At 37.8% G+C, this 13,479-nt stretch overlaps 1 protein-coding gene across 1 annotated transcript in view; it reads right to left on the reverse strand.

Moving 5' to 3' along the window:
- COL14A1 (collagen type XIV alpha 1 chain) overlaps positions 1-13,479 on the reverse strand; it is a 135,141-nt gene that overhangs the window by 49,373 nt on the left and 72,289 nt on the right. The window contains exons 19-27 of the mRNA XM_075141236.1: positions 13,082-13,211; positions 11,916-12,038; positions 10,313-10,462; positions 9,532-9,648; positions 7,524-7,670; positions 5,129-5,203; positions 3,605-3,744; positions 2,257-2,380; positions 1,075-1,218 (exon numbers count right to left, since the gene is read on the reverse strand). Of these exons, the coding sequence (XP_074997337.1) occupies positions 1,075-1,218; positions 2,257-2,380; positions 3,605-3,744; positions 5,129-5,203; positions 7,524-7,670; positions 9,532-9,648; positions 10,313-10,462; positions 11,916-12,038; positions 13,082-13,211 (1,150 nt within the window). The remainder of the gene's footprint in view (positions 1-1,074; positions 1,219-2,256; positions 2,381-3,604; positions 3,745-5,128; positions 5,204-7,523; positions 7,671-9,531; positions 9,649-10,312; positions 10,463-11,915; positions 12,039-13,081; positions 13,212-13,479) is intronic.

Below are 13,479 nucleotides of genomic sequence, written 5' to 3' on the forward strand. Positions count from 1 at the left end.
CTAAACGTACAGCACGCACAAAAGGAAATGGGAGAGAGGAAGTCATTTGTCCAAGGTGACACATCCCAGCCAGCAACTGAACCCCCACCACATGCCATCTCCTCTGAAGGTCGTTGCCAGTCTAATAGTTAATAAGGCAACTGAAACACTTAACTGACAGTTGAACACTTTTTGTTTAGCTTAGACATAGACTCCAATTTATTCACAAATATGGGGGTTTCTTGATTGCTGCTTAAAACAAGTTATGCATGCTCTACTATTTTCTGATGTGATTTTATTTACGAAGGCACTGAACTCAGCATCTAGCAATAATACAAGCAGGCAGCCAAGCTCAACGATTACATTGGGTTTCAGGAATCGGTAATATACACTGGTAACTTCATAGCTGCCAAGGTCTAAAGGTAAATAAAATAAGCACAAATGTAATTTCTTCTTAGATCTCCTCACATTACAAGGATGATAGCTTTTTTCTTCCATCCTTTAGTTTTGTTCCATGTGGCACACTGTGCCCTTTGGGTTTTGATACAAACCTCTATATCAGACATTTCTACAACAACTAACCCAGTTCTTATGCTTAGACTCACAACACTGTGTGGTTGCTTAAAGCTCTAAAATTGGTGGTTTAAAAAAATTCCTAAAGGTAACTAGTGTAACATGAGAGCAGATCAGAACCAGTAAAAGAACACATGAAAAAATTTTCAAAGGATCTCTTGTATAGAAAACAAAACAGTTCAGTTTGCTGGTAACCACAAGACTACACTTCATAGATGACAGTCCAGATTCTCAGTATCATGTCCCCTAAATCCCTCATCATAGGAGCAATTCCATTGACTACTACATGATTTTAGCACTGCTGCCAAAATGAAAAATAATAGCATTAATCACCAAAACAAAATCCAGAATCTAACCATATCCTAGTGATATTCTGAGTTTCTCAGCAATTGCTGTCTGTTTTCTTTAAACTTGGAAATTTTCCTGGAGCTAAAGTTACTCTTATCTCATGCCCACACTTACGTAGTTATAACTAATGAGAAAAAGGAAAATGTGAATAGTTCTTAAAACTACACTTTTTACCATCTAGTTGCATTTCTCTGGAGACTTTGTTCACATCGTCCTGTGATCGCCCATCAGTAATGACAACCAAAACCTTTGGAATGCCTCTTCGCATGCCTGCCTCTCCAGTAAACAAGACTTCTCTTGCATGTTTAATGGCTTTGCCTGAAACAGAAAAAATTGACAACATATTTTCACTGTGACATAAATCTATTGGCTTCTCATATCGTATGTTAGACATTGATAAAAAGAGAAATCTGTTGGGTCCTGAGTAGTCTGTAAATTAGTGCATTCTAATGTAGTTATTAAAATAGAGATTTAGAAAAGTTTAATTTTGACCCTAACTTTGAAAATTTGATGGCTTCAGCCATCCATTTTTCAATCCAGAAGGTGAAGATAAAGAACATGACATGTGTGGGAAAGAGTATTCTGTGCAGGTTAGAGATAACAAAATCCTCCCTTACTGGATTGTAGGGTACAGTCCAGGTAACAACTAAAAGTGCCATTGCAGCATTTTCTTGAGTAAATGGAAAATGTGTGATTTTGATACTACTGAGACTGGATGCAATGCAACAGCTGCAAGAAATTTCTGTGCAGTCTGAGAATAATAAAACATATGGTTTCCAACTAAAACAGATTTTAACCCTTTCAGCACTCATCTTTAATTTCTTCACATCAGCGAGCTATCTTAAGGGATTAATTAAAATGTAACTACATTCAGTTAGCAGACATCTTCCCCCAGCCTGGTCTTAAACATACCACTGCGGTTTAACTGTCCTGGCTTATAACCAAACAGACCCTCCACTCTGTCCACTGTTCTCTACATACTCTGCAAGCTCCCTCCCACCTTCCCTCCCCTCCCACTTTTCCACTTGCCAAGTTGATTTCATATTACTCCCTATTCCACCTTCCACAACCCCAAAGACAGTCACTTCTGCCTAGCTGCCCCTCTCCCTTCCTCCCTGATCCTTGACATCACTGTTGGTCAGAGGGGTGAATACCCAGCAGTAGGGGGTGAAGGCTGCAAACTGCAGATTACGAAGACTTTCTCACTTCAAAGCCCAACCCCTCCCCTCCAGTGTGGAGATACCATGTTCTCACTGTTTCTGCACTGATATATTAAACCACTTAGCAAATGGGAAACAAATACTGCACAGACAGTAGCAGGGAGAAAATCCGCATCATAATCATGACCTTTCTCACCTGTTTTTGTATTTCCTCCTTTGTAGGCTATTTGCTGAATAGCTTCAAGAAGAGTCTCTTTTGTTTTGTATGCATTCAATTTAAATTCTGTCCTGGGATCATCACTGAACTGAATTATTGCCACCTGTGCACACAGAAGCTGTGTTCATTACTAAAGCATCACCCAGTGTGTAAGCAAAAAGTAACTGAATCAGCACATTTAAAACAAGGATTTATCTTGTAACTTTGCTTAAATTGAAGCCAGATTTTTTTTTCTCTTTAAGAAGCTTTCACTAAATAAAGTTTAATTTTACTCTCTGCAGCCTTGGCAACCACCTAACCCTTTCTGGTTTCATTTTGCAGCAAACAGGATGAGAAAAGTAATAACCACAAAAGCACTCTCAGTCAAGCCCAAAAGCAAAATCCTAGCTACAGCTGCTCACACATGTACAGTTACTCATACACAGAACTGCAGGGACTTTATTCAGTCTCCACAAATGAATAGCTGCACATAAGTAACTTAAGTTAGGGAGCAATACTGAAGCAAGTAATAGAAAGATGCAAGAACGTATTCTGAAATATTGCCTCTCCCAAATATGATGCTACATTAGTCCAGACCCTGTAATTCAATACTATACGTCAAACCCCTACAACTCACAAAACATATATTAAATTTCATATTCTGTAAGTGGTGCCCCTGATTTTCATCTATTCACATGCTTAAGCTTAAGCTTGTGCCTAAGTTTCTGAAGCACCATGGACTATGTTCTGGGAAAATAGCTGGATAGCAAGAAATAGTAAAAACTGAGCATTCTTCAGTGTTTGAACAAGTTAAAAATAATTTTCAATGCTATCCCAAAGTGCATATTATACAGGTAACACTTAAAACAGTATTATATTTGCCAATAATCTTTTCTGGAGCAGATTCAAGCATCTCTCTAAACAAATTCATAAACAGAACAATCATTGTAAATACTATATTTTATTTCAAGCCCTGTAGACTCTGTACAGCATGTGATTTTAAATAAATGAACTTTTAATTTTCCTTATCAATGCCATTTTTAGCTTATTTAGAAAAAAACAGTGAGCACCAATACCAAAAACATTAACACAACTTAAATCACATTAGAATGATTTAGAGGACACTGAAATGATATTTAGCCTTCATGCTAGCAAAATTCGAATCATGAATGTCACCATATGGTGTGTATAAAAAGATATTGAAAAAAGATGCTGTCCTAAAGCAGTTTAAATTTTCAAAAGAACTGTGAAATGATGTCAATTACTTTTTGATTCATTTCACTTGTGGTGCTAGTCTAAAATACCCTGTCAAGTGCATGTGCCCTCTCTCTCTCTACATGTTGATTACCTGCGTTCCATCAGGACCAATCTTATCCAAAGCTCCAACAGTGCTATAGAGAAAGCTAATTATTTTATTGAAATTGTCATCTCCAATACTCCATGAGCCATCCACCAGGAATGCTAGATCAGCTTTGGCTGCTTTGCACACTGAGAAAGAAAAGCAAGTACTTTGGAATTAGAGCAATGCCTCAACTCCTCATGAAATCTCATAAATCACTTAAGAAAATGTAACTGTCATGAAAAGCTCTTGTTTAATGTTAGTTAATAATGCTTTAGCAAACAGACCTGCTGGCATTGACTTCAGTGCAGGTGTAGAACCAGCTGAGCTCTGCAAGGGGTGAATGGTCTGCACTGACAGATCCTATCACAGAACACACTTCAAGGCCATAACAGTTGTTTAAAATCTGGCTAACCGTTTTTATTTTTATTTAGGTTGTTAAGTAAAGTCACACATGAACTTACACAATCCCAGACTCCTAGCACGACACAGTAAGCGAGATGAGAGAATCTCGACTGTGGAGGTTCCCAGGGGAAACTAGTCCGTTCCAAAAGTTACCCCAAGCTCTGTAGTGCGTAATGCTCACTCCCTTATCTGCACTATATAGGTGCAACGCAGGTTTCCCCATCTCATCGTCTTCCAGCATGTTCCTATGTAAAATAGCCTGCAGAGCTCTACACCTGCCCACACGAGTTGCTCACTCTTTCATGGGAACTGGGAACCCTCAATGCTTTAAAGAATCAAGTCTATTGCTTGGGGTCAGAAAACAAACAGTCTGAAAGCAAAGTTATTTTTTCAACATATTTCATCTTGAAGAAAAATTTTCATCTAAATTCAGAGAATGGGACAGGAAGATATACATCTGTATTTCTAGTTTTCTGCTGATTACTCCTTGGATTAGAAAAAAAACCATCTGCTGCTATGCGATTCTAACACACACAAGGTATTTTTTTTCTGTACTTATGGATTAAATTCTCTATTACTGTACATCAGTTTGGTCCACTGACTTCAAGCTAATGGATTTGACCATCAGTCTCCAACAATAATGCTCCCCTCACAGTAATATTTATGAGACTCTGTACAAAACACTACATGTTCAAATGATAATAGAAGGAAGTCTACATTTAAAGAGAGAAGAGACTGAATACGGCCAACACTCCTCTCATTGCCTCAAGTAGATATATTTTTAAAAATACATAGTATTAAAAATATTAAAAATATCTAATATAAAAATAGAAGTTTTAGAAGTTTAATTACCCTAGGATATATGTTTCACTTGCAAAACATGTATGGATTAGGAGTTCTGGAAAAAGAAAATCTCACACATATTAACCCTTCTTTCTGCAAATTTCAACAATACAATAACCATGTCAGATTTTTGGTTCATTAAATTTAAGCCAGCTGCCTTAACAGTGTTATTGTAGCAAATGTATTTTGAAATCTGATCCCCACAGGTCTAAAAGAGTGTTAGAAGCAGGAAAACATTGCATCAACACCTTAAAATTATTATAAACCCACACATGCAGCACTTACCCTCTTTTGCAGGAGGGATTGTAGGTGGTGGAGGTGGTGTTGAAGGTGTTGTTGGCGGTTGAGTTGGAAATGGCACTGGAAATAAAAGGGAGGAATACTAAAAAAAATGCTTAAAAGCCCAATATATTTTATCTATATCAAACAGAGCATTTTCTACTCGTCTCCACATTTAAAATTCATTATCTCTAATCAACTAGTTATGCAATTGGAGAGAAATGTAGGTGACCATGTGCATGTAATGTCCTTCTCTACTGACCACTTCAAAAAGGATAGTACAGAGCAATTAATGGCTGCACTTCAGTGTGAATGATACAATGATACAACTGAACTAACACTGCAACTGCCCCTTTTTGGGTTTCCCCAGTGTAGTAAACCATGTGGCAGCCCCATTCTTGACCTAGTATTCACAATTCATTTTGTAAAAGGTCAGTGTCCTTCTCCTTTCTGACAACAACCAGTCCTTAGTCATAGAAAGTAGGTCTCTACCCATCCTGGAAGGAAGGTGATATTAGTCCTGCAATCCAAAATACAGAGACAGTGCAAAAACAAGCCAGTGCCTGCACTCAGAGCAGATCACAGCCTGTCCTGATCAAGATTTTCCTGAATTCAGTGGAAGACTGAATGTTATGTTTCCAGCTAGAAATCAGTTCTGACCACAACTCTACAGGACTGTGGCTTTGTTGCCTGCAGCAACTTCTACTAAGGTTACTAAACAGAGTTTCTGAAGACTGGTTACTCTGTCTCATCCTTCTCCTGAAAATAAGCTTTGGAATGACAGCCTCCCAGAAACCTAGCTGAATACATGATCACTTGACAGCTTTGCTGAATGCAGGAACTCTATTTAGTGCCTTTCAATACAGTCTTAGCTGAATGCTCAGAGATAACATGCACATGTGTTGACTTCCACAACTGTACCTGAGGAAAACTTCCGCTTTCGTTCAAGGGCATTTTTCCAATTTTTTTCAATGCAATTAGTGTGAGAAGCCACAGGTGACAGAGCATCATTCCTTCAAGTAAGACTATACTTGTGATTTGCTATAATATGTAAGTTATGTTCATAGACAACGGATAGAGTTAGATACAACAACTTCAGAAAAGGCACCTATCTTTGGGAAAGATTAGTGCAAACAGCATACATTACGAGCCTCATGTCCACGTAGAAGTTGGGTCCCACTGCAACAGATGTGGGTTTTCCCATTGGCTTCCACAAGAGAAGGGGCCAAGACTCTGAAACACCTACAAGAAACTAATGCCCAGGACCTCCACGGCCACAGACAGACCAGAAGCTTCCACTTAGAAAGGGTAACAGCTGCAGTAAGGTGACTTGAAAGGCTGCTCTCTAAGCACCAGAGCACTGCAGGTCACCCTGAAGAGTGTCTTCTTCAGAGGCGATACAATAATTTGTCTGCATCACAAACCATCTTTCTCAAATGGACATGTAGGCCAAGGTATATTCTTCCTGATGTCTCCTAACTCCCTGAACTGCAAAGCACACAAAATACATTCCTCCAAAAAGCAGGAGAAATTTGGCTTGTTCCACATGGCTCTGAGAAGGGGCCCTGGGTAACTGAGAAGTGGAGTCATGCACCTAAGCAAGTTTTTCCTATGTGAAACTGTAAGTGTAGGAGGGTTCATTGAAGAGGAAAATTATAAACATTATTTACCCTGAGAGAAGGGTAACAGCATTGTGGTGTACAGTAATATAGTATGAGAAGAAGGGTATCACTGAGATTGAAAATGAGCTCAAAGGAAGATAGATAATGTTAAAATATTCACTCTGTTCATCCTGTATATTGTTTTGCAGTGTTTTGAACTCATGAGAGCAGGATCTTGCCTTCAGAAACAGCTGTGAGGGGTTTTTTTGCCTGTCTTGTGTTCTTGAGAATAATAATAAAAAGGTTGGTTTGTTTGTTCGTTTTAAAATACATAAGTATATTGGGTATCAAAGTCCCATTTAACTGTAAATTGCTCAGACACTGGTGAAATTTTATTAAATAACAAGAGCTGCAGGATACAAAACTTTCTCTGTTTCTCTCTTTGCTTCATTTTTCTGGATATTTTTTCCTTTTTTTTTTTTTAAATTTTTTTACAAAGTCACAGATTTTCAGAGTATCCCCTAGTGGGACTTTTTATGAAGAAAGCTAAACCATCCTCCCTGTTTCATTTTCATTAAGAAGTCCAATACAGTGGGTGAATGTGACTTCACAAGGAATACACAGCAGTGGTATAAGAATCCCATAAGAAACCTCTGTGGAGGAGTCACAGCGTAGTTGAAAAATTAAAAACTCAGCTAAAGGAAACTGCGTACAAATAGCACATCTGTGGGCGAAGGGCAAAACACAAGAAGCAATCGAGCATTATTGCTGCTGGCTGAACTCTGATCTATTTTACTCACATGTTGTCTCCATGATGCTTACAGCAGGGCCCTCTATCTCCTGAAGCTGTGTATGAACACTGATTTTATATTCAGTTCCAGGCATCAGCTCAAAGAAACAATGTCTAGGTGTCCCTCCACCAAGATTTACCTCTTGCTTTTTCCCATCTGGAATTATAAAAGAAACCATTAAAACCTACTTTTCTTTACTGGTGTATTGAATAATGTAATTCAAGTCTGAAATAAGACGGTGACATGACAGGAAATGAAGGGCAAGTGGTTGACATTAATTAATAAACTACATGTTGCCTTATTTCTGGAAATTCATCTCTTCGCAGAGGTGTCTCTAACATTTCATCCTTAAGTAGGAGCTGAGGGGATGTGTCAGACATCTGCAGGAAAAAAGATTAATTTCACCCTATGCACTGAAGTTAATAAAAACCACTGTCATCAATGGGCTTTGGATCTGGTCCTGAATTATCAGAGTCTAATGAGGAATTGTTGCATTATATAATCCTACAGCATCCTTTGTCTATGCCTCTGGTTCTCAGAGTCTGTAATGTGCTTAGTAATTGCGAGAAAGACCGAACTAGATATTGTATTCCAGCTTCCACTAGTAACCACCTAACAAGTAGGTTAAGGAAGAGTATTTACAGTGTTCTGAGATTAATTCTGCTAAACTCTGAATTGGAAAACATTTTGACAATGGAAAAAGCCTGGGTATTGGAAATAGCATAAGGCATATTTTAATAATAATAAGAAAACCTTCAGCACTATTCATAATCTGTAGCAGAAAGAAGTGAAATGCAAGCAACTGATCTCACATTTTACAGAGTACATACAAAAAATGCCAGTCATTCACTGCCAAGGAAAAAACAGCTGATGCTTATCAGGAAGTGTTACATTAGTATAAAAATAACTGATCACTGCCTGAATGTGACACACAACCAATCTGACAATCAAAACTCCTCATGATAAATGTTAATAAGAAGGAATTGTTCACACTTTAGCTCGTTCTGCTTTCATTTAGGCTCTTTTGGCTCAGTTAAAACAATTCTGGCAGTTCTATATGATGAAAGCAGAATGTTAGCTAGCTCCCAGATGAGAACGAAATCTGTGCTGTCTTGTGCCAGCCAAGATCTCTGCTTTCTGAACAGCTTGACTGTATTCCAGGCCTTCAAATAAACCGTATCACCACCCATTTGCCATTCTACAGAAAGGTCACTATTTTTTTTGCAACCAAATTAGTATTATTTTTCATGATACCTTTGATAGATCCCATTAAATGTTATTAACTACACTTCTCTCAAGTTATCCAAGCTTCTAATTTGTCACCATTCAAAAGATCACTGATGTCTACTGGGGATAAGAGAGTTAGTCTGCACAAATAGTGACTTCTCCATAACCTCTTCTGGCTACATCCGAGAATCAGTGAGACGGAAGAGGCTGTAATTCACCTTCTAAACAGTCAGTGCTAAAAGCATCAAGACACCATGTGTTGCCACATAAAAATATCTCATGTTTATCCACATGAATAACATTACTACAAGCTATAATTAACGATCAACAGAATGAGAACAGACAAAACTGGACACTGTTCTGACTCTGTGAGCATGGTCTGGATTCAATCAGAGCCTTCCCTACCCTTCTGCCTTCCTCCCATGTCCATCCTAATTCTACAGAGCTATCACTGATGGTTTATTTATAATCTTAGATGTATTCAGTTCATCCTTTATCCATCTTCTGTCCCTCACACCCGTGAAAAGCTCAGGTAATCACCTATCTTCTACTGATAGATAAAACTCTCTCCCATAAAAAGGATAAGTAATCAACATCTGTTTGATATAAAAGGACAGGAATGCTACTTCTACTCCTGAAACCTTCAATGTGTACACAACTCTCTTCTGTCCACCATATCCAGTATTTCAGGAGCCAGTCTACAGGTCCGACTGCATACAATTTCTTAACTTATGCAATTCAATTTGCTGGGTTAGGCTGTAGGTCCATACCCAATGATTTAGTAACTTACCCACAAGTGATTCGATAACTATCCTGTATGCAGTAGCATGTCTGTGAAGCTGCCACTGAGCACAGAGGCTAGTCATGCGGACTTGATAGGAATCCAAATTTGTCACACCCAGGTACACTGAAAATTAAATACCAAAAAATTAGATTTATTCCTCTAGTAAGACATACAAGAAAAAATGACAACAGAATTATAGCGAAACACTTGTGTAAATTCATTTCTAACAAATAGTTTCAAAAGTTACTTTAAAAAATGATGTCAAGAAAATCCAAAACAGGAAACTGAAAAAAAAAAGTGAACCTTTAGACCGAAAGTTTGGAACTTAAGTCAATTTAGTTAAGACTAAATAATGAACACTGCTAAAAATTCAGTTACTACAAATAAGTACAAAAATATCATTGTAACAGCAACACTTCTGTCAAAATCTAATTTAAAATTGAAACTTAGATATATAAAGACTAAATCAGATTATATATATTTGGAGCTAGGGAAAAAAGAGACTAAATAGACTTTTCATTAAGGAGATTTACATCTACTACTATGCAAATAGGTTTGGCTGATAAATAATAACATCTGCTTTATGACCCCTGTCTTGCTAACATCCAGCAGATTATTTTAAAGCCTGATATTGTATGATAAAAAAAGAGACTTTCATTTCAGGAAAACAATTTGCACACAACTGAGAAAGTCTTCCATGTGAAAATATATTCAGGGAGCTGCACAAAGCCATAGTTATAGCGAAAAACATCCTATAGAGATCTGAACAGCGTGAAATCATTCTTACAGGTTTTGGCTACGCCTGTTAGGGCATCACTGAAGCCCGTTGAGTATGAAGCAAATACTTTAACACTGTACTCCGTTCCACTGAAGAGATTTAGAATGAGAATGGTATTAATATCATCCCCTACAAAGGTCTCCAACGCAGGACCAGGGACTGCAAAAAATGAAATAGATTAGAAAATCATTTGCTTATCCATTGAATTAGCAGATAGTTAAAAGAAATCTTAAGACATAACCAAAATTACATGTGCTCCTAAAGTTACTGCTTCTTTTTTTTTGCCTTTTTTTTTTTTTTTTTTTAACCATACACAAAACCAAAGACACTCTGCTCAGTCCTTGCATGGATAGAAGCCACAAAACACTTGGGAAATTCAGCAGTGGGATTCATTAGGGCAGGACTAGACGCTGGCATCTGTTAAGACTCTTTTGTTCTGCTTCAGTGACTTACTACTGCCCTAAATAGGCAGCCAAAGATCTCCTCAGTTTGATGGTGTGCCAGGAGCAACGGGGGGGGGGGGGGGGGGGGGGGGGGGGCGGGGAGCAGCTGATGCCAGCCAGCAACACAGTCCCTAAGGGGTTCTTATACAACAACATCATTTAACACTGTGCAAAAATGGTAATGAAAATAGAAAAGAATAAAACTTTCCCAATTCAGAACTGCAAACAGCTCCTTTATCACCTCTCTTAGCTGTTCTGGATATATTTCAGAAACCAGGCAACAGTATTGTCTTTGGAGAGTATTTTAGTCCCTTAACGGTCACACATTTGTGTTTCGCTCTCAACAGAGGACAGTGTTTTTCTAAAGAAATTTGAAGGAGAATGGGTGCCTTGTCTAGCTGCAATGTGCAGGTGGGCAAGGGATGCAGCACAGACAAAATGGGCAACAAATAAAATGGCAAGTTTTTGGGGGAGGTGTAGAGTGGGAGCAAAAGTCAGGGAAACTAAAGCTTTGTTTGCATTGTAAGGGGAAGGAAATTGAAGGACAGGAGAACTCAGAAGAGAGGTACAGGAAAAGAGCAAAGGTAGTCTCTGAAATAAATAGAGTCATGGTAAAATGACACAAAAGGACAGACTGAAAGAGCTGGGTTTGATCAGCCTTAAGATGGAAAGTCTAAGAGGGAATCTTACTGCTGCCTACACCTACCTAATGGGAGGTGGTAGAGACAGAATCTCAACTGAAGCAAACAGGAAGATGAGTAAGAGAAAATAGACAAAATTTGCAACATGGAAAACTTTGATTAGATATTAGGAAAAACAGTTTCACAGTGAGGGTAGTAAAAAACTGCAACAGATCCTTAGAGAGGTTTTGAAATCTCCATCCTTGGAGATATTACAAACACAACTGGACAAGGTCCAGTGAAACCTGTTCCAAGCTGGCCCTGTTTGGATCAGGGAGTTGGACCAGATGATCTCCAGAGATCCCTTCCAACTGTACCATTCTGTCACTACGAAACTTTCATTTCAAAACCTGAGACACCTAAATAATAGCACTTTCAAGGCTGTAGCTGCAACTGTAAGATTTAAGTACAAAATTCAGCAAAAGATTATGTCAAGACATTGTACAGTCAAAAACAAATGACAAAAAAAAAATCAGTTTAAAAACTCACTGTTGATAGGTTTGTAGACAATTCTGTAACCCATTGTTGGTGATGGTGGGGCATCCCAACTGATACGTAATCTGTTGTACCATTCATCTGAGACACGTAAATTTCTCGGAGCAGACAAGGGTACTAAAAGGAAACCAAACTGAGCTTTTACAAGCTTCTCTCATACAAGCACATGCATAAAACTCAAGTTATGCACATGAAAATAGTGAGATAGCAAGTACTCTCAGATTTATAGTTAAAAATGCCAGAATGGGAGTCTTTAATCAAATTCTTCTTGGCATTACGCCAGTGGATTAATGTTGATATATTTAACAAAGTTATACCAAGGATCAATTACAAACTTTGTTCAACAAACAATGAATTTTCAAATTAATTCACAACTTTGTCCCTACATTTTTTTAAAAACATAAGACAGTTCAGAGATAATTATCTTTTATTTATATAGTTTCTTTCAATCCAAGTGCACTAAAGTTTTTAATGTATAAATCAGGCTCTTGTGAACACGCCTTCAAATGGAATCAAAGGAATGATTTACAAGTGATTTAAGTGTCTGCCAAATAGCACTTCAATTTGGGCAGAAATTATGTAAATTAGGAGAATAATTCAATAAAATTATACTATCATGACTAGCAGTGCACAATGAGATGATTTTTTTACCAATATACAGTAGAGAGGGAACTTAAGCTACAGCTGAGTAATCTTTTGGTACTTGGTCAGAACTCTAGAGATAATGCAATCACTTTTATAAAAAGTTCAGCAGCATTTCTAATGACCTTTAGGAAGTAATGATCTCATACAAAAGAAAATCTAACAGTACAATGGTTGGTTTGATACTATCCCAGCAGGCATTGTTTACTTTATTTTCTGCATTAGCTGGCTTGTCCTTCGTGGGCTATCTATCAAGGACTTACCAGCTTTATTACGCAACAAGTTTCTGCAAACTCACAGTATTTGAATATAAACTACAATCTGCCAATTAGAAGCAACCCGTTGTTTATAAATCAATGAACTGAGATTAATGCAAAGCTCTTTAGTCATATAAGTCATGCAAAATAAGCCCACATTTATACTAAAATATATTACTACAGCCAAGGAAAAAAGGCCACAAGAGCAAGACTTTCTTCATGCATATCCTGGCCAAAGACAAGCAGAAAGTTTGTACTTACGAGTTTTGCCAGGAGCTGAGACACTGACTCCTTCCCCATCAGAATAGATGGGAGTGATGGTAACTTTGTATTCTGTATCAGACAGCAGAGGCTGAAGCAGAAGAGTGTTTTGTCTCCGAGGCACCATTACCTGGATGGTCAGAATAACAGAAACAATCAAGCTTAATGACTAGGGCCAAAACCTTTTTATATCTTACATGATCTCTGACACCACGTTCTACTAGTATTGCTGTATAGCTTGCATTTTTAAATATTTCTGATGCTCTATGGCAAAATAAAATAATTACATTTTCCACCCTTTTAACAGATCTACTCATTATTACCCAAGTAAAATAAAAAGGAGAATGTGCATATGGGATAACACAGTTTTATATTAAACCTATGAGCCACTACACCTC

This window comes from Calonectris borealis, chromosome 2 (assembly GCF_964195595.1).
Source record: "Calonectris borealis chromosome 2, bCalBor7.hap1.2, whole genome shotgun sequence".
Lineage (NCBI taxonomy): Eukaryota > Metazoa > Chordata > Aves > Procellariiformes > Procellariidae > Calonectris > Calonectris borealis.